We start from the raw sequence: 20,422 nt of genomic DNA, 5'->3' as shown, positions 1-20,422 counted from the left end.
CTGTGCAAGTATGAGGGGAGCATTTCATTAAATCTTCCAATAAGCTCTGAAAAGGATATAAACTCCCTTTGTTGTGGGTACAGTTGAATCTTTTATGTTCTCTTCTTTTGCCAGGAAGATATGAGTGGCTAGAGTGTTTGATTCTATATATAACTAGTTGATGTCAGCTGGATGCCAAGCCCTTTGAAGAGTATCAGCCCCCAGTTTGCCTTGGTACAAGGCAACCATTAAGATCCAAGCATAAGGGTAGAAACCATCCTGGACCAGGCAGGTCATCCCCGCAACATAACTAACTCTGGAAGCTTCAACTAAAGGTTTGAGATCGCTTTTTTTCTACACAACAAAACACTAGGGTAAGTGTATCGTTTACTGAAATATTTTGACATTGTTTGTCCTACAGACTGTCATATAGAAAACATTTATGTAACCTCTTGACTCCGTGATTAAAAGTATGTTTATTTTTCTTACTTAGTCAGAAATGCAGTTTCTTATGTCAGGGTGTCTCTATTATTTCCTCAAGTTCTTTATTAGATTAAGAAATGTCAAAATGTAACATTTCTGGAGTCATCAAACAAGATGTAATTAAAATACTAGTTATGAATTTACATCTTTTAATAGTGTGTAGATGTGAGAAGGCCTAGACACTGCTTTTGGTACAGAATTTATGTAGACAACTCAAAGACCATTCCTTTGAGTTTTCTACCCACCAGAATCATGTCCTTGCATCTGTCTGCAAGCAAGAACTGCCAGTGCACTTCACACAATTAAAAGTGCAGTATTTCTAAATCAGAAATAACTAACTTCATTATTCAACCATTCTAAACAGTTTATTAGAAATTAAAGCTGGCCAAATTGTGCAAGCTGGCTCAACAATGTAAGAATGTGTTGTTTTTTTTTCAGCAAGGAAAAATCCTATCAGAAAATCACAATGTTATCACATTCTGCCATGGTCAAAGAGAGGAAACAACAAGCATCAGCCATTATGGATGAAATACACAGAAATGGTATAGCGCTGAACCCAGCTTACTGTATATGCAATGTCTTCTAGCCCTCCCTAATATATTTTTTTAATCATAGAGTTTAACTCTTACAGCTTTGTCTCTGGGTGTTTTGCCATAAATAATCTTGTGGGAGTATCATGCTGCCTATGGTAACTAATCCTTTTGTAGTTGCCTCTTTTCATTTGAAAGCTATTTTCAGATGAACAACTGTTGTGGAGGAATGAAGTAATCTAACAGCTGATGTACATTCTGCTAGGATAGCCTTTCAGAATATTACTTGGGGTTAATAACATGACTTCATTGAATTTTAAATTACCTATTATCTAAGAAATGTGCTGATTTGTATCCTCTTTTCTGGTGTTTGCTGTTTTACATGAACGATAAAAAATTTTGAAACAAACATTTACATCTCTGCTCCTTCCTCTCAAACTTTTACCTTTGTAACTAACAGATTTTACTAGCCTTTGGCAATTCCCTCTAACGCACAGCCACCAATTAACCTTATGTGAAAATAGCTTACTTTTCTGTTGTTGCACTGATGAAAACGTAGCCATTATGAGAAGGTAGTTTGATTTCTTACAACAGATTCTCAAAAAAATACCCTTCTGGTGTGACACCTTAAGAAGCAATTAACTTAGTTGGGAATACAAATCTGCATGATTTCATTAGGTATGTGCTGGACACTTCCAATCCTGCCCATGAAGCCTTTTTTACCATCTATATAAAAGGTCAATTTTTTAGAATTGAAAAATATCCCACAAGCCTCACTTTAAAAAGAGGGAGCTCCACAAATTTTAAGAATTTATGGAAACTGTATCACTTGCCCAGGACAAAACACTAAACATGAAATTCCAGTATTGAAAATCTTTCTTGTGGGCTTTTGCTCCAAAGAATTTGGGGATGGTTTCTGTAGTCATCACTGACTATAATGACTGCATGAAGAGTAGGACAAGAGACGTAAGGTTTTTAGGAAAAAAAAGTTGGAAGTTTTAGTACCTGGTTCTAGTCCTTTTGATATTGTCATTTCTTTTTTCCCCGTAATTTCTCTTCCTAATCAAATGCCTCTTTCCTCTTTCCATTCTCCACTGAACACACACTTAAGTCTGAAAGCCAGTCTGCCCCTACAGATTTTATTACAACTTCATTGGGGTTTTGGGGGGTATTGTACACCCAAGTATTCTATGTGCCTGAAATAGTTCTGTAAGCACTCAGGGGACTGGGGAGAAAGTCTTTCATATGTTTGTTTGGAACCAGGCATTTCACATGGTAAATGTTGCTACTATTCACAGCAATACTAATAAATAAACTGTACAGTCCTCAAAATCATTGGCATTATTGGATAATGTGTGCTGATTCTTGGTATTTGCCTCACATAATCTACTTTTATCACTTATGTATTATCAGATTTGCTGTCAAGTTTAGATTCATACACATAGATATGACAGCTTACCCTGCAAGAGATGTTATGATATGCAGCCACAGAAGGCCGCAAATGTATGTATGTGTATGTACGTACATATGGACAAGTGTACATCCTACTTTCTGGATGACTGGGATGTTAAAATTTTTAAAAAATATTAAATGCCATTAAATGAGTGCAGTAAGAGCCTGAAATTTATAACTATATAAGCTCAGTGAAACCAGTTAAGAACCAGAGGGATAACCAAAGCTGTAATCACACAAAGCATATGCCAATTCTTTGGGACCTAATCTGAACAATTCTTGGAAAAAATCAAGAGAAACCTGGTTTTTAAACAGCTAAATTCAGCCCTGCCAATTTTTAACATTTTACTTTTCCCCTAATTGTTAATTCAACAAGCTTAACATGAGATCTGGAAGGTGAAGTCCTTTCTTTCTTGGGTCTGCATCACTAATAATGACAGTCTTGCACCTGCATAAAAATTAAATATACTGTTTCAGCCAGTCTCACAGACCTATGAAACTCTCTCTACTGCTAACAGAGGTAAAGAGTAAGAGAAGATGCTGTAATGCAAGCCCTAGTAGCTTGGAATGACATACAGAAAGCATACATACCCACTGCATTTTTATTTCAGCCCCCTTTCATTATAAACCTTTCAGGTAAAGAGTGAACCTCAAATTCCTTGTTAAAAGATATTCGTAGCAGAAACAGTTGTTGATAAAATACAAAATGAGTCAAGCTTTTATCAGTGTCTCACAGATTACTAATCTCTGGGCAAGACTGCTAATGACTGAAAGTCCACATCTCCTGTTGGCTTGTGGGACATGACTTTGTGTTTTAGAGAATTTTGATACATCATAAAATGTTGCAGAAAGAGACACTAAGGGTAAACCCTCTTATGGCCTCAGAAGAGAAACTGTAGTCGTAAATCAGCATGTGGGTATAGTGACCTTCCCAAGCCCTTGTTTTTTCACTGGCAGACATGGACTGATCATAACATTTCTAAGGCTACTTGGTAAACATGTAAATACAAGTGTTAAGGGCCATATTTAAGGGCTTCCTTAAACATATATAAATACATATATTTACACATGTTGGAGTTCATCAGGTTAGCCTTCAACACGTAAATCTCAAGTCCAGTTCTCTACTATTTCTGAAATGCATTCTTCAGTAACTACATGATTATCTTTCATGATACAGTTAAAAAATCTTATTTCTGATAATACAACAAACATACTACCTGATATTCATTATTGAAATGTATGATCCAGATTAAGGTATTTAGAAGACCGTAAACTGGAAGATTAAAGGGGGATTAGTCAGTGAATGCAGGAGGAACTATAAAAATCATATTTAAATACAGTCTGTTATGATTTTAAGCACAGGACAGGAAGGACTTGGCAGGAACAAATTAAGAAATGAAGCTAAAAGGTTAAGATTAGGATTAAATTTTGAATTATATTTCCAGTATTAATTTACAATGTCCATTTATAACACTGATGTTCTCTTTCTATCACCCTCTAAATGTCCTCCTTTTCTCATTCTTCATCACTTTTTCCGCACTGACACTGAAACGATCCCTAGACACATCATAAAACTCGACAGATGATTAGATTTTAGTTGGCAAGGGACTCAAAGGAACTTCACACTTATGTTTTTGGGATGATGCCTGGATACACAATAGTACACAACTATGGGTTACAAAGTACCTTGGAGCCTTTAGCTAATGTTAACGAGAACAGTTTGTATGCAAGGGAACAGCAAGGCCCAAAATAGGTAACATCCAGCAAGTCACAGAAGAATAGTGAGCGGTTTGTACACAGACCTGCAATCACCTTGGCACCCCAGCCTCTGAGGATGTACGTACTACCCACTCTGTGTACAAAGGAAAATAGCTTTCTCTCCATGAAAATGTTGCCAATCTGAGGGGAAAAGTTCTTACTAAAACCATCCAACAGTCCATACCTCTGCAGTAACCTTTAGAACTGATAAAATCAAGATGTGACTTGCAGGTTGAAATGTCAAGCCACTGGCCAATAACCAGTACACTTAATCACAGAGCCAAAACCCATCTACTATCTGTCACTGATACAGCTACACTGGGCAAGCCGAGTTATTTTTTTCCATGTTAAGAACTCTCTGTTTTGTAGCTACCTCTTAAATAACAGGAGGTTGTTAAGACTCGTTGCGAATACTATTTTTAAAGCAGAAGTGCATGCTCCAGCAATGTAACAATACAGTTAGCGTACTCCTGCTCCATTTAAATCTACTGCAAACATCCAGTTGAAATCAGCAGGAACAGAAGTGGATCAACATTGATGCACTTCAGGGCCCACAAATTTGTTTGACTTAGTACATGGAAAACTCTCACCTGTACAGCTTTGGCTAAATATTTAATATAACTGTCTCAATTGAGTTTTCCTAAATGTCAGCAAATCACATTGTTTTTCCAACATAAAATTACTAGGAGATATATGCCATGTTGAACATGCCATTTACTCAAAATTAAACTCTGCACATGCAATATTACCTTCATCATTACATACCTTCTGCTGTTAATTAATCTGTAATGTTAATTTTAAATTGCATTTCCTGTGTGCTTACTCTGGAAGCACAATATGGTGCCTTGCATATAATTTTCTTTCATTTCATTTTAATGCATTAAAATATATGTCCAAAGTTCAGCATTTTAAATCCCGTAGTCTGTAAGAATACGTGAAGAATAGAATGTCTTATTATCAAAGAAATAACAAAATGTGATTTTGAGTGGATCAGAAAAACATATGAGACCATAATAATCACTATACAATCCTCAAAACACACTGCGTCTTCCTATTTTTCTTCCTGAAGTTTATGAACAACCTAGGGAAATAACTGAATATTATTTCAATTAATAAAATGATAAATACTAAAGTAAGAGGAAACAGGAATTATTTCCTTAGAAATTCTGTTTTTATTATGCAATCCAATTATTGTTGTATTTGTTAAATTCTACAACTTCTAAGCAGAAATAAATTGGCAGAAAATTGTTTGGTGTTGAAACTACTGTATTCTAAGGGTTAAGCTTTATGTATAGGTTGAGGACATCTAGGGAGAGTTCAGTCACTATGCAACAACTATCGCCACCAGCATCCCAGTGTCCAGGACATCACCATGAAGATGACCAGTAGAGTTTCTGATATTCAGTTGGCCATTTAGAGTCCCAGTTGATCTCCCCTTCCCCTGATTATTCATTTTCAAATCTCCAAGGAAGTCACCACAAAGAAGGAATCAAAATGCGGTGAATAACGTAATACTGCATCTAGTAATTCAGTTTCTTCTTGGAGAGAATTAAAAAGCAAATGTATTAAATCTAATAGTTCCTAGAAGCACGTTTTAATTCTTTGTTAGGACTCCCATTTTCAACCCCCTGAGCTTTACTTTGAAATCTTCTTTAGAAATAGTTTAAAAGTATTATGTAATAGAGACTTCCTAGTGCAAAAGTTTCTTAAAGTACAAAACATGCCCTGGCTTTCAAAAGCAAGCAGAATATTAAAGAATAAATGAAAATAAAATGTCTATTTTATTTAAGGCATGTTTAAAAGGGGCTACCTGCTCATCTATCCAATACAGGCCACAGAAAGCAAAGGTCTGATCTGAGAACCCTGGGGTCAGATGGAATTTCATTCCTGGTTTCAGCAGAAGCCACTTTTTACTAGTCTGCTATTAAGACTGTGTGTAGGACATTATAGACCTAATTTTGGTAAGAGCTGAATGCTATTTAACTGCAGTAAATTTGGATCTTGAGGTGTTTAGTATCTTCAAAAAAACAGGTTTGTGGTGTTCAGAACTCTGTTCCAAAATTTTGGAAGAATGATTAATTTCACTAATACCATATGAAGCTATTCTATGTGTTACAGAAGTATGTGTTAACATGTTGTTGGATTTCAGGTGCAGGGTATGCCATATCAGACATTTAAGAAAAACAGAGGCATGTATTTATCCCTTGTATTGCAGAATCACCTAGCTTAAACCTTGGTAAAAAAGTCAGCACCCCCAGAGATATCATGGTAGAGGAACTATCGACACTCAGCAACAGAGGTGCAAGACTCTTCAAGAGACGTCAGCGGAGATCTGACAAATACACATATGAAAACTACCATTACGTAGCAAACAAGCCAAGAAATGTGAGTATTTTGTAATAACTTATTAATGAAACACAGTGAGGCTAGCTTCTAATAACTACCTAGTTGACTACTGAAAATTAACTACTTAATGTGAAAATTAACTATTTAATAATATTCAGAAGTTTGGAAGAAATAAGAGTTTGCTTCATGCAACCAGTATTTTTGTTAAAACACGTTGGTGACCTCAACATGGTTCCCAGTCAGCAAAATGACTCTCGCAGATGGCACTACCACAATTCTGGCCTGTCTGACTCAACTGGGAGAAAAAGGATAGAGCTTGCCACTGAAATTACAATTATTCTTCAAACTAGTCCTTCAGGAATTGGTTAAATAATTAACGACACTCTTGGAATCCTCATGGCAGGAACTAAATATACCTGGCATTTGTCTCATCTGCAGTCTTTGCAAAATACTCAGACCTTTTGCTTAACCTCTGAAAATAGGGACAACATTATTCATAAATTTTGCCTAACTCTCCAATGTGCTGCAAGTTTTAATTATTTGAACATGAATATTCTATGCTCAGTCTAATATAGCACGCAAGCAGCTCCTCTGATTCCAGTATTGTATTAAATTCTGCTTCTCGGTTACGTGTATGCATCACTCCTGCTTTCAGATACAAAGGCAGGCAATTAAAGAAGCAGAATTTGTCTCAGCACTTTTAAGATGTTTTGAAGATTAAAAGACATATATGTTACAGAAAGTAATTATTTTTACTATAGGAAGTATTTCTTGTAGAACAGCAATTCTCTTTACCTGAAGCTTTTACAACTATTCATTGCATAGCTAGTGCTACGACTGTGTTAGTCTCCAACCCCTACAGAATCCATACAAATACTTTGACTCAATTATTCTTTAATCTTCACGTGGGATAAAAAAAAATAGTAACTATATGTAACGTATTATGATACAATCTAAAGCTTGTTTTGGAACAAATAGGAAACAATTAATATATTAACCAGAATCACAAAGCACCAACATGCTTACTCATCTTTCATTTTACTAAAGAAAACACACATATGCTTGTAAATAAATCAGAAACAATAAAATCAATACAGCTTGTTGATTTTAAGGAAACTTACTCAGGTGATTACTGTAGCTGAGTTCAATATTTCAATATCATAACTAATATTTCAGAAATATTTTTGTTTCCTTCTTGAAGAAGGAATTCTCTATGCTTTGTTGACTGTAATATTAGATATATTTGTAATTGTGTGGCATTTACATTTTCCATTAAAAAAAAAGGTAACTTTCCTCTGGAAGAAAAGAATGTCTTAATATCCCACATCACAGAAGAAAAATTTTCACATGGGTTATTTTTGTGGTGCAGATATTTCAAACTTCTTTGGTCACTCAACAGAAGTAAAATTACACAGGCATCAAGTCTGAGTTTTCATAAATCCACTTTTGAAAAATAAATCTGCACAAAAGAAATCCCATATAAAAATCTGAACAACTCTACTGGACATCCCAAACTATTATTAGAACACTGTTATTCAGAAACACATCTATGAATACCATCCTCCCAGTTTCTCCCTCTATTGAGTATTAGAAGGTACACACATAAATCATGAGCATATCCTCTATCTCACCAGTATTCTTGATCCAGTTCCATGCTTTTTTTACAAGGTCTGACAGATCAGTTGCCCTCTAGTCTACTTTTTACCACAAAACATGTAGAGTAAGCATGCTGTGCAATCAGTATGTCAGTGTGACATATGAAAAAAATGATGCCTCTTTGGTTCCTGTTCCCTTTCCTTCAATATCTATTTTGCTACCACTGGTGGTGTCTTCCTCATCTTCATGATTCTGCCTGCCAAAAATAATCTTTCCAACATACTTCAGGATGGCTAGAAAACATTCTGCCTTGATCTTGTTTGTCTCAAGTTTAAACGAGTATTATTTGTTTGCTTCCTACTTTAACAAACTCTTAAACAGTCTATATTTAAATTGCTTTTAGCTTATGTGTCATAGCTAAAATGAGACACGAACTTCTTACGAGACTTTAATTCTATATTTATGTGACAGTGATTAAGCCTTTGAATGTTTCTTTAGAACTGATGAACTGATACCCTATCAGGGTGGAAAGTAACAGCATACCTTGAATCTCCAGAAAGTGACCTACACTGAAGCTATTTCTATAACAAAGGAAAACTCCAAACAAAAGTTATTCAACAAATGCAGTGAAATTTCAACTGATACAGGAAGAGAAGCTCTGAAAAATCAGTGCTTTGAAATTCAAACAACACAAACTTACAGAATCATAGAACAGTTAGGTCTGGAAAGGACCTTAACATCATCCAGTTCCAACCCCCTGCCATGGGCAGGGACACCTCACACTAGACCATGTCACCCAAGGCTCTGTCCAACCTGGCCTTCAACACTGCCAGGGATGGAGCATTCACAACGTCCTTGGGCAACCCATTCCAGTACCTCACCGCCCTCACAGTAAAGAACTTCTTCCTTATATCCAATCCAAACTTCCCCTAAGTTTTAACCCATTACCCCTTGTCCTACCCACTACAGTCCCTAATGAAGAGGCCCTCCCCAGTATCCTTGTAGGCCCCCCTTCAGATACTGGAAGGCTGCTCTGACGTCTATGCAGCCTTCTCTTCTCCAGGCTGAACAGCCCCAACTTTCTCAGCCTGTCTTTGTATGGGAGGTGCTGCAGCCCCCGATCATCCTTGTGGCCCTCCTCTGGACTTGTTCCAACACCTCCATGTCCTTTTTATGTTGAGGACACCAGAACTGTACTCAGTACTCCAAGTGAGGTATCACAAGAGGAGAGTGATCCTTCATCACCCATCTTGTCTGGCACCCTGGGAGAAGGCAAGCATTTGGCATTTCAATCTGGTTGAATATTGCCTTGCCAGACTTCTTGAATCTTTGGGTATAGCAAGGGTGCTCTGCCTGGCACATGACAGATTCTAGTGATCTACGGACACATATTATGCCTGCTCAAGTGACCAGAACTACTCTTTGCTGCAAACAGCCCATAGGCACAGGTAGCTTTATGGTGTTTGGTGTAACCATCAGATGGGATGTACTCTCTTTGTAGATTGTGCATCAAGATTTAAGTATTCTAAACTTAGGAAAAGGTCAAGAAACTCAGCTGGATTGTTATAAGGCTTTGGGAGTCTTGCTGACCTTGCTCACAACACCTCCAATCCTTTCAATAAAAAATTCACAGGCATTAAAAATGATATCATTCTTATATCTGAATATATAAGAACATCATACTTAACACTGGAAAAATTATTCGTTTTTTGCATACATGGCCAATGTAAGAGAGTTGTAAAACTGTTTCATCTTCTAGCTAACAGCCAGAAAACCCTGGAGATTTTGGGACCAAAGAGGGTACCAAATAGCAGGACAGTATGCCTTCAGGTAGCATACCCTAGGTCTCAGCTCTGGCTTGTAAATTGGAGTGTCCCTCCAACCCTCAATAGAGGCTTTTTTGCCCATGCTGTCAATTGACATTTCTTATATTTGAATGCAGCGCGGAGAGCCCATACAGAGTGTTAGAATGGATGGACTCAGTGTGGAAGGGATTCCCCAGCATGCCCCAATGACACCTCCTAATACTCCTGATCCCCGGAGCCCACCACATCCTGACAACATTGCCCCAGGTAATGTATGAGTTTACAAACATGAAATATATTTAGGTTTCATTTCATAGCACTCTTTGAAAAACAGTATCTTCAAAAAGAACTTTTTAATGGACTTAATATTAGAAATCAATAAATTAGAAATAAGGTAACTAATCAGAATCTTCCACAGAAATGTCAAGTGGTGCTCTTCAGTTGCTTCTGCTCCTTTTTAAAGATTTGATATGTCTTTCATACTAATTCTGCATAAACTGAAAAAATACATTAATATCATGAAAGACTGCTGCTATATTTAGTAGTCTCATAAACAAAAACAGATCCTCAGATCTGTTAACCAGATTAATACATAGGTTTTTCTTTGCCAAACCTTTGTTTCTGACATGCAATACACTGCTCAACTGCCTGAAAGTTATTCATTGTAGTTTAATTATCAAAAAATGTGAAACTGAATTCACTGTAAATATTGCTAGAAACCTTTGTAGAGAAGTAACTTAAGGATTTTGCCTCTGGCTGTATAAACTATTCTTTTTTTAAGTCCTTAACTGTGAGGGTACTGCTGTCTTTATTTAAAGAAGCAAGCTACAAGAAGGTCTTATTTTGCATTTTTTAAAGACTAGAGAAGGCTAATTTGTTTTATTTAACTTCTTCAGTGATATAGACCTTCTTCCTGTTCATGAATTATTCATGAGCAGAGTGTGGTTTTTACAAATTCATTCTTTGTTCAGAATTCCTCAGTGAATGTTTTTCATTCATTCAATGTTTTCCAGTCTATGTAAACTAGGTCAATGTTATTCTGTTAGTGACTGCTAGGACTCTGTTCATCCATTGGTCACATACACCGTGAACAGAGGTAGTTTCCATTGCCAAGACATGATAGAAATCTTCAAGCCTTTCTTTACGCAAAAAAAGTCTGGCAAAAGGAATAGATATGAAGCCACAGTGGTTTTTTTAAGCTCATAGAAGGAAAGAGCATTAATTTAAAGAGCTAGATGTAGTGGGAGTTTAAAGGTTAGAACAGATTTCCCTTGTTTTCCACATAAATAGTATTACATATAATTGGATAATGTCTCACTGGTTTAAAATTCTTCAAATAGTACATTAAAATCTGGCTTCTCCCCTCCCCCTATATTAATTCCTGCCATAATATGCTTGGCTTTAGAAGAAATCATAGTGAATATGGAATTTATTTACTTAGTAGAATTCTGATCAGAGCCTGATCCTCGGACGGTTATGCAGAGAAAACTGATTTGTCACTTTTCCAGATAATGAGGACCAGAAAAAAGTAGGTAGGAGATTTTAAAGCATCTAAGGCAGAGACAAAGACAAAAACTCCTCTATAATGGCTGTAAGCCTAACCCCTTTTAATAATTGTGAAGAATTTAACCCAAAGAATATAGAATTATTACAGTTTGAACCAAAATGTTGTTTTAAAAATATTTTTGTTATTTCAGTGATTTGATCCAATTGTTCATTTTACCCAGCTGTGAAATAATGGTATTTTACTTCCTAGTTACACAGGATGGTGGTAAGGAAGGAGAAAACACAAATTATTATTTATAATGGCTTTGCCTTGACCACCCTGCAGGATATTCTGGACCACTGAAAGAAATTCCTCCTGAAAAGTTCAACACTACTTCTGTGCCAAAGTATTATCAGTCTCCTTGGATAGAAGCTATTAGGGATGATCCAGAGCTGCTGGAAGCTTTATATCCTAAACTTTTTAAACCTGAAGCAAAGCCAGAACTGCCTGACTACAGGAGCTTTAACAGGTAATTGTGAATGGACACTGAATTTTACACTTCAGAGAAAAACTACTATGAAATTAAACATTTCCACCAGCTGTAAAAACACCTACCACCTTTCTTTGCAATTACATGCATGAACATGAACACACAGATTACAAGTGGCAAACAATAGCATTAAGAAGGAAACTAGTCTCTCTAAAGTATGGACCCCAAATAAAATTCTAGAACTTAGGAATGTAAGATGAGTTGAAAACTCTGAAAGAATAAGTACCAGAATTCAGTGTACTCAATAAATGAGAAACATGGGCTATAGCAGTGCTTGAAACTTCTTTGAGTATTTCCATTGTTGACTTCATTAGCTATGGGATTGTAAAATCTAGCAGAGTAACTCTCAGTCAAAACTTTGTAAACTGTATAATGCAAACCACCTTTTTTTTTTTTTCAATAATGCAGCTCACATGGTTTGGTTTTTAGCCAATGAGAGTATCATGAACTTCATCCTTCAATTCATCCCTCACACCAAATAGCAGCCTGCATATTTGATTGCATTTAACATTTTTTCTACCTTTGACAGCCCTCGGTAACAAATTAACAGATAAAATGTTACAACGAGACTTAAAAAAAACATTTTACATAGAAGGGTTGTTTACATAGTTACTAGTACACTAAGGCTTTCAGTAGAACTACATTCACAGAAAATAATGGGGTTTGAACTATTTTAAAAGCTTTAAAACACATTCTTACTTATGTCTTTTGCTTTCATTCATACCCTTACTTATGTCTTTTGCTTTCATTCCTACCCTTCACACTGTATTTACTGAAGTTATGGCCACTTTTTCTCTAAATAGCCCCTGCTGAGGTCCTAACAGCTGAGCCAAAACAAAACCCTTACTCAAAATGTCAGATAGCAATCTATTGAAAAGAAAATGGCTCATGGCAATATAAACTTCAAGAAAAATACCATAAACACCACTTGTGTTTCTGCCATCGAGGTGGACCTCAACTCTGAGTGCAAGGACTGAAAAAGTACACAGTTCAACATCAAAATTGCACTGCAGACATTGCACTAATTCTGGTTTTCTAACAGCAACACAATTAAGTCTGTGTGGCACATTCTCAGCAGACAAAACAGCAAATACAAGTCAGAGAGCTGTGCCACAGCTGCTAACATTGGAACAATAACCACAAATTTTATGCACTATGGTTATTGTAACTGACCAAAATTAAAAAACACCATCAAAACCAAACAATAAACCAAAACACACACAAAAAAAACCCACAAAATAAACCCAAACCAAAACAACAAAAAAAAAAAAAAACAAAAAACCACAACAAAAAAAACACACACACAAAAAACTACCTCGAACCACCCCCCCCCCCCCCCAAGAAGAAAACACCACCAAAAAATACATATAGAAATAACAAGGTCAGAATCAGTTCTCCCTCTCACAAGAGAGATTCTGAGTTGAGCATGGAAGTCATTCCTGTGAAAGACAGGATTAGGCAGGGCACAGAGGCCCCATTAATAGGGGTATGTGTCTTGAGATGGTATCCAACGACTTCTGTGGCTCCAAAGTGTGTTAGTTGTCCTCTTTACCACACTTAACTGTTCAGACGTCTATGGGGATTTTATCTATGTAGAACACAGATAAACTGTGGCTCACCACAGTCCAAACTTCTTGAACATACGTGCATCCATACAATGGAAAGTCAATATCCTCCCTTGGAAGTGCCATAAAGACCTAAAAACTGGCATATAAATCCCGATCTGGACTGCAAAACACAAGGCATGCAAATAAAGTCCACAACTCTCCTCATCAAAAAAAACCATATCCAGAAGAAAATAAAAGGATGCCTCATGGACCTAGAAAAGCTGTTACATACAGTACACTCAGATTTACGTTTTCTAGCAAGAAGGAGTAGATCCAAAAAGAAATTGAGAATGTGGCTAGCCTGGACTTATTTCTACAGGAATGCCAAACCCTTAGGAGATATATAATAAGATGATTTCTGGCTCTTACATGGAAGATTATTAATTAGAGAATTACAGTGAGCTTTGGTGTAAGATAGGTGCAGCTGCCTGTATAGCTAAGATAAAGGCAAATCTGAGCACTTGTATAAGGAACACATTAGGCACTTAGCAGCCTAAGGGCTTTGTTCATAAGGTGAGATATCTATGCCTAGATCCTACTATGTAATTCTGTGCACTTGGGTCACAGCATCCTTCACTTCTTTAATTGCAGCCTTGGAGAGAAAGCAAATGATACTGTATTAAACAATTAAAGAGTGATATAAAGGGATCATTTTGTTATCAGTGAGGGCATCAATCAAGGCTTTCTATAATGCTTCATCATTCAAGAAATGCATTCAATGCATTCTTGTGCAAAACACTGGTACAGTCATCATTAGTCAGGAGGGGATGTGGTTAACAGTAAGTGTGATGCATAGGACTCCCAAAGGAAATGGGCCTGGGATTATTCCCGGCTCATTTAATGGTATCTGTGAAAAGGGCACGAAGACTTTCCAAGCCATATTCAGGTTCCTTTCAGCTTTCCTTGTTACACATCAAACTGTAAAAGCAACTTCAGCAGCTAGGGATGCCTGATGTGTTGGAACAGATGCACACAGGCATGGCTTAAAACTATGTTCAGCACTAAACACTGTTCAGATTAATTTTTTTTCTCCTGCCAGAAATGAAAAGGCGACTCAGGACTCTGTAGCAGTGCAATTTTTAATAATAGTGTCAGAATCAGAATTACAGAATTCATAGAGGTATTAGCGGAGCTCTAGTATGCTTTTTATGCTGCAAGAAACTTGCAATGCTTACAGGTCAATGAAGGAAGAAGTGGTGGCAGCAAAAGTCAAGCACATTTGCCTTCTGAGGGAGGGCTTTCTGTGAGACAGCCAGTTTAACAGCACACAGCATTAGAGAGAGTGCATGATCAGAGAAATTGAGTTCTGAGGATGTCTGAACAGACTGTTCAGATCAGGCTACCCTTCCTCCCCCTGGATGAAAATGATTCCGTGCTAGCAGAGCAATGCTGCAGAACACAGCTATGCCATCTGATTCCTCTGGAGATTAATTCCTATTAGGACTGAAGAAGTATTTACTAGTGAAATATTTTCTAGCCTCTTTTATTAGCATGGAAGCACCTAGTAATACCTGTGGAAAAGATAGCATGAATCTACGTTTGTTGAGGAGTTTGTAACATTAATTAAACTGGTACTTCCATCTGCTTTCTTGAAGCCAGATAAAATGTCAAAGGTAGTATTAGGAGTAACATACAAAGGACTACATCTTAGTCACATAAGACAAGCAAGTCTGACTAGTTCTGCCTCTCCTACCAGATAAATTCTTGCTCAGCTTTCTCAATTCCCAAAGACTACTGTTTCAAAAACACTGCAGGAAACCAGCCCATTCAGATCAGGTGCTGTTTTCATTTGATTAATGGATTCTGAACTCTTCAGTAAAAAAGATGAGATGTAGAGCCTCAGAGAAGTTTTGGGTGCTAACTTGAAATGATGTGAGATTAGTAGAAACTGGGTGCTTAGCCAGTTCTTTAGTGCCTGAATACCTCTGAAAACTGGGATTAACTCTTGCACTGAGCTACCATGAAGCTCTGAGAGTTTGCAGGGTCAGATGCTTTGCTCCTATGTCTCTTTTTTGCACAGAATTAACAATAAGCAGAATGTTCTACAAATGACAGTGAATGAAATTCACATTTCTTGTAATTAGGTAAATGAAGGTGCTAATCCAATACAGTTAAAACATATTTCCAGACTTTCAGCTACAATTAGTTTCCTGTATTGAGACAATGTTCAATATAATGTTCAATAACAAAGACTGTGGGGCCAGGGGAGAGGGGAAGAACCACCTGCCCTGCTAAAACAACAGCTAAAAATAAAGGTGGTTGTGCCTGCTACTGTTAAATCATGCATCTACTTTTTAGGAATATGCAAAGTGGATATTAAACAATCTCTTACACTTCCTGGTGCCACTACCTACAGCTCTGAATCAGCATTTCCACCCTTATTATGAGCAATGAGTACTGGAATTTCTTACAGATGTGTTTTAGACTTCTACACAATGAATCGCAGCTCAAGCGATGCAAGTTGATGCGTACACCACACAGGTCATTACAACACCATGTTGTCAGACAAGTTATTGCTCACAAAAATATACTGCTGCTGTAAAGGAAAATTAACATCTATTAGCCAGTTACTGTGCTCTCCTTTATGTCAATCATCATGTGTTTCTGCCCAGCATGCTGGAATGCATATTTCTCTGGAGCCAGACTTTGTACACAACTACATGGGGTTTTATCCCACAAAAGACATTTGAATTTCCATAAACTGCCTCCTGTTTCTGTTACCTGCACAAATATGCTGTATTTAAAACCCAGTAATACTGCAAAGATGAAGCTTTACACTATGGAATTGGTATGCATTTTATACATATCCCTTTAATTTACATATTGATGAGAATTAAATATTACACCAATGTGAGAATGTGTATTGTAATTGGAGCAGCAATTAAAACAACCTTCATTATCCTGCAAGATGTAGATCACTACATTCACTCTGTGCCAATTACCACGCCATCATTTTTAATCAGTATCATACTATATCCAATTTGACACTGTGACCTAGATGACAGTTGCATAAGAATAGCTTGATACCACAAGCATTTTGTATAAATAATTTCCTTTGACCTCAAGAGAATTTAATGCCTGGACTGGCTGCTGCTCCTGCAAAATCTTGTGTTATCTTCATCTGAGAAACATTTTGAGAGCTTAATCCAAAGCAGTGTTCTTCACTCAGTAAGCATGCTTGTCCAGAACTTGCACGATTTTTTTACATCTTACAGTATCAACCCTTTGCACTTACCACCATCCCCTCCAACAAATGCCATTTATACCAAGATCTAGTGAATTATTTGTGTAATGACAGAGCAGTACCCTTTCTTTTAGGTCATGGATTCATTTTTCTGAATTAGTATCAGGCATTTGTGTGTGTGTGTGTGTGTGTGTGTACATACTTAATTCTCCCTAGGTTTTGCTTTATCTGTAGTTATCTTCCTGAAAATCCTAGTCAGATCTTCAAATTACCTCTTTTGGCTTCTGCCAGCATTCATTTCTTTAGGCTTCTACTGTACCACCTGGAGCCACTGGAGATACATACCAGCAGATCTGTTGTTTTATACTGAAAACACAAAACCTACCAAGGCTGGTGAAATTCCGCGTCAACAAAAATTCCATTTTCCATGCCACTAAGTACCTACACAGAAATCAGGTGCTCAATCTGTAGCTTAAAAATCTCACTCTTAACTGGATAGAGTATATTCCAGCAAGGTTATGCAGCTGATCAAAATGCAGAATACGTTATATTTCATTTGCTTTTACAAAGGAGTCTGGGAAAAGTAACAGAAAGACTCAGTTTGGTTTTAATTTAGTTTTGTTTTGTCTTTTTTTTCCCCAGCCTAGAAATCTACAAATACACAAGAATCATGGGAGGTATTTGAAAATACTGTTGTTTTAAAATATTTGCAAATGCATGGAACAGTCAGTTCCTGCTTGGTATTTCTTATCTTTTAGTTTGTCAGGCAGTATTGCCTGAGGGAACAGGTACATTTAAATAACATGAAAAATACTGACTGAAGACTAGGGGGCAATTTCAGCCAGTGCTTCAAGGTTTAGTTACATAAACACTTTCTTCAGAAACAAAGCTTATGTAAGAAGTCCTCACTCATTCCCCTCCTTTCCAGAGACTGTTGTCTTTGGCTGTTCCTTTCTCCTTCACATTACACTTTACTGCCTCTTCACTTGTATTGCTGCAATTGTTTGAGCATAATGATAGAAACCAGATTGCTGAAATAATTTGGATTTTAAAACGCTTCTTTGTTTTGAAGGGTCTTTGTTTTAACGCAGATCACATAAGCGGCCCAAGTTTATGGCACAACCCACATACATTCTAACTGGTACAACAATATGGTGCTGAAATATAGCGTAGTGGGAGAAATAAGCAACTGGTGATAGAAGAAAATGGAGAGAGAACTTCCTAAACTAATTACTGCTAGAGAGAATATCTTGCACCGTTTTCAGATTTACAAACTTATCACCAACAAGTAAGTTTAGTAACTGTGACTCACCAATGATAAGGTTGTCTTGCAACATCTTCTTCCCTCAGCTTTTCTGTACATTTGAATTTCGAAGAAGGCTGAAGGCTTTACCTAAGGGAAAATAAAACAGATCTTAAAGAGAATTTGGCAGAAAAACAATCAACTCCCCAAAGTTTGAAAATGTAAACAAGAAATTGTACCAAATCTGCATCATTAAAATAGCTTCTGCTCTTTTCAGCTTCTGGGAGGAAAAGGAAACAGGTATTTTTAAAAGCACATTTTCCTTTTATTTCTCCAATATCTACAGAGTTGCCACTCCTTTTGGTGGTTTTGAGAGAGCATCAAAGCTGGTGAAATTCAAGGTACCAGATTATAATCTACTGATGCTAAATGATCCCAGATTCATGATCCTCGCAAACCCTCTTGCTACCAGAAGATCCTTCAATAGGACTCCAAAAGGATGGTCATCTGAGAACATTCCTGCAGTGTTCATTCAGCCTTCAGATTCTGACACCGTTCCAGAAACAGACGACCTGTGAGAGAAGCTGCACTCTACATCATACAAAAAGCTGAAAGCTGCACAACCACGTATTTTGGTCCAATTATTACTAAAGGCTACCAACAAAATTCTTCCTTGGCAGCTGAAGTATGAATAATAATATCTGATGCAGTGTCTCTTTTCCAGCACCTAATTTCATCTGTAGACACAATATAAATAAAATATTCTGGCAAATATGACAGGTATTTTCTGTTTGTGTTTACATGTTCTTCTTTTACTTTTTAAAATCTTCGCTTATCATTTGAGAACAAGTGTATTTACAAAAAAAAAAAAAAAAGTGACACGACTATCAAGGGATGTGATTTGATAGCTGTCCTGATTATGGTAAAACAACTGAGCAATATTGCAACAGCGCACTCTGAGTACTGCTTGCTCAGGAGAAATCACCAAGAAGACAAAACACTTTTTTTTCTAAGACCCTGATTTCAGCCAAAGAATTTTGTCATTACTTCAGTGACAGGAAGTTTAGGCCATTTTCCTCCTTTCTGACTCTTACTCATCTTTAATTATGGATGTCAATATCCATGTCACCTGAATGTGTTTACAGAAAATACAAAAAAAAAAAAAAAAAGACAATGACAAAGATGACATTACACAGTGGTATGAAAAAGTACAGAAGTATTTCCTGGATAAGTCTAGAATGTTCAGGTTAATCACAACTAAAAAACTCACCAGTGACCAGTTACATCAAGCATACCAAATTAGTATCACTGATCTATGTTACCACAAATGCTTTTGTTACTAGAAAAAAATTGCATAGAGCCTCTTCCCCTACAGCCATAGCATATACTGAGACTTCAAAGCAGGCAAGTTTTCTTGCTCTTGAGCTCTGACATTTTAGAACCACAACTATCAGACTCTTACTAAGTATGCATAACTTCACTGAGAGCAGGCAAGAAAAAGAGATTCTTGTTTTTCAGTCTCCCTTTTCAAGCCGCAACTACATTCTAGTAAGAGGCAAACACCTATTTAATAACTGTTTATTTCTAAATGCTTTTGTGTTTGAGAAGTATCCACCATCTGCAGGTGGGATATTCTAATACACAGTTTAGTCTGTATGTGTTTTGAAACCTGAAACCTGGCTTCAACCAATAGGCCACTCTCATATCTGCTAGATGCTTCTCCAGGACATTATGGTCTCCAAGCATTTCTAAGAGGTTTCTGGTTACCTCAGATACTTTATTTCTTTAAATTATTTTATTCACAGAACTTTTCAAGCTCTAAAATAACATGCTAATCAAATCTCATCAGATGATGATGGTAAGCAAATAAAATAATGTTTTTCAGGTACTTTCCTTATTAACGGTTTTGGTGGTTTTGAGATACAAAAGTGAATATTTCAGAAGTAATCAACATCTGAAGAATGGCATACGTATTTTTTCCACATGTAAAGTGGAAAAGTGTTGCCTATACTTCTGTCACTGAAATTTTTGTCTGTAAAAATGGTTTCCATGCTTCAAATCTGATTTAAGACAGCTGGCAAAGGAAATTGTCATCTCTTTACTTTGTCACATAAACTGCACAAACAAATGTATGGGTCCTGAAAAACTCTATGAAAGAAAAAAAAAGGAGAAAATCAAAAATCAACCTCACTGACTGGGAACACTTTTCTAGCAAGGGATTAGTCTGAGGACCTTACCTGCATGCACTGTACAATGATTATACAATGACAACACTATTAATTCTTCAAGGCTAAAAATGGAAAGCCTAAAGAAAAAAAGACTAAACCAACAGCGAGGAGCAATGCAAACAGCTTCTGGAGTAATTTGTTTTTTTACGAGCCAGCATAAACATTTGTAAGCCTG

General features: G+C 36.7%; 1 protein-coding gene across 1 annotated transcript; it reads left to right on the top strand.

Moving 5' to 3' along the window:
- The first annotated feature begins 204 nt into the window (after positions 1–204).
- Positions 205–18,796, top strand: MYOZ2 (myozenin 2). Its single transcript, XM_061443714.1, has 6 exons — positions 205–353; positions 901–1,004; positions 6,418–6,587; positions 10,087–10,216; positions 11,781–11,964; positions 18,366–18,796. The coding sequence occupies exons 2-6, from the start codon at positions 929–931 to the stop codon at positions 18,595–18,597; spliced, it is 792 nt and encodes a 263-aa protein (XP_061299698.1). The 5' UTR covers positions 205–353; positions 901–928; the 3' UTR covers positions 18,598–18,796.
- Positions 18,797–20,422: the final 1,626 nt, after the last annotated feature.

The sequence above is a fragment of the Pezoporus flaviventris genome, unplaced genomic scaffold (genome assembly GCF_033815535.1).
Source record: "Pezoporus flaviventris isolate CSIRO_AGI_PZ_B2104156 unplaced genomic scaffold, CSIRO_AGI_Pfla_v1 ptg000002l, whole genome shotgun sequence".
NCBI classification, from domain to species: Eukaryota; Metazoa; Chordata; class Aves; order Psittaciformes; family Psittacidae; genus Pezoporus; species Pezoporus flaviventris.
This window is presented reverse-complemented; position numbering and strand designations above follow the sequence as displayed.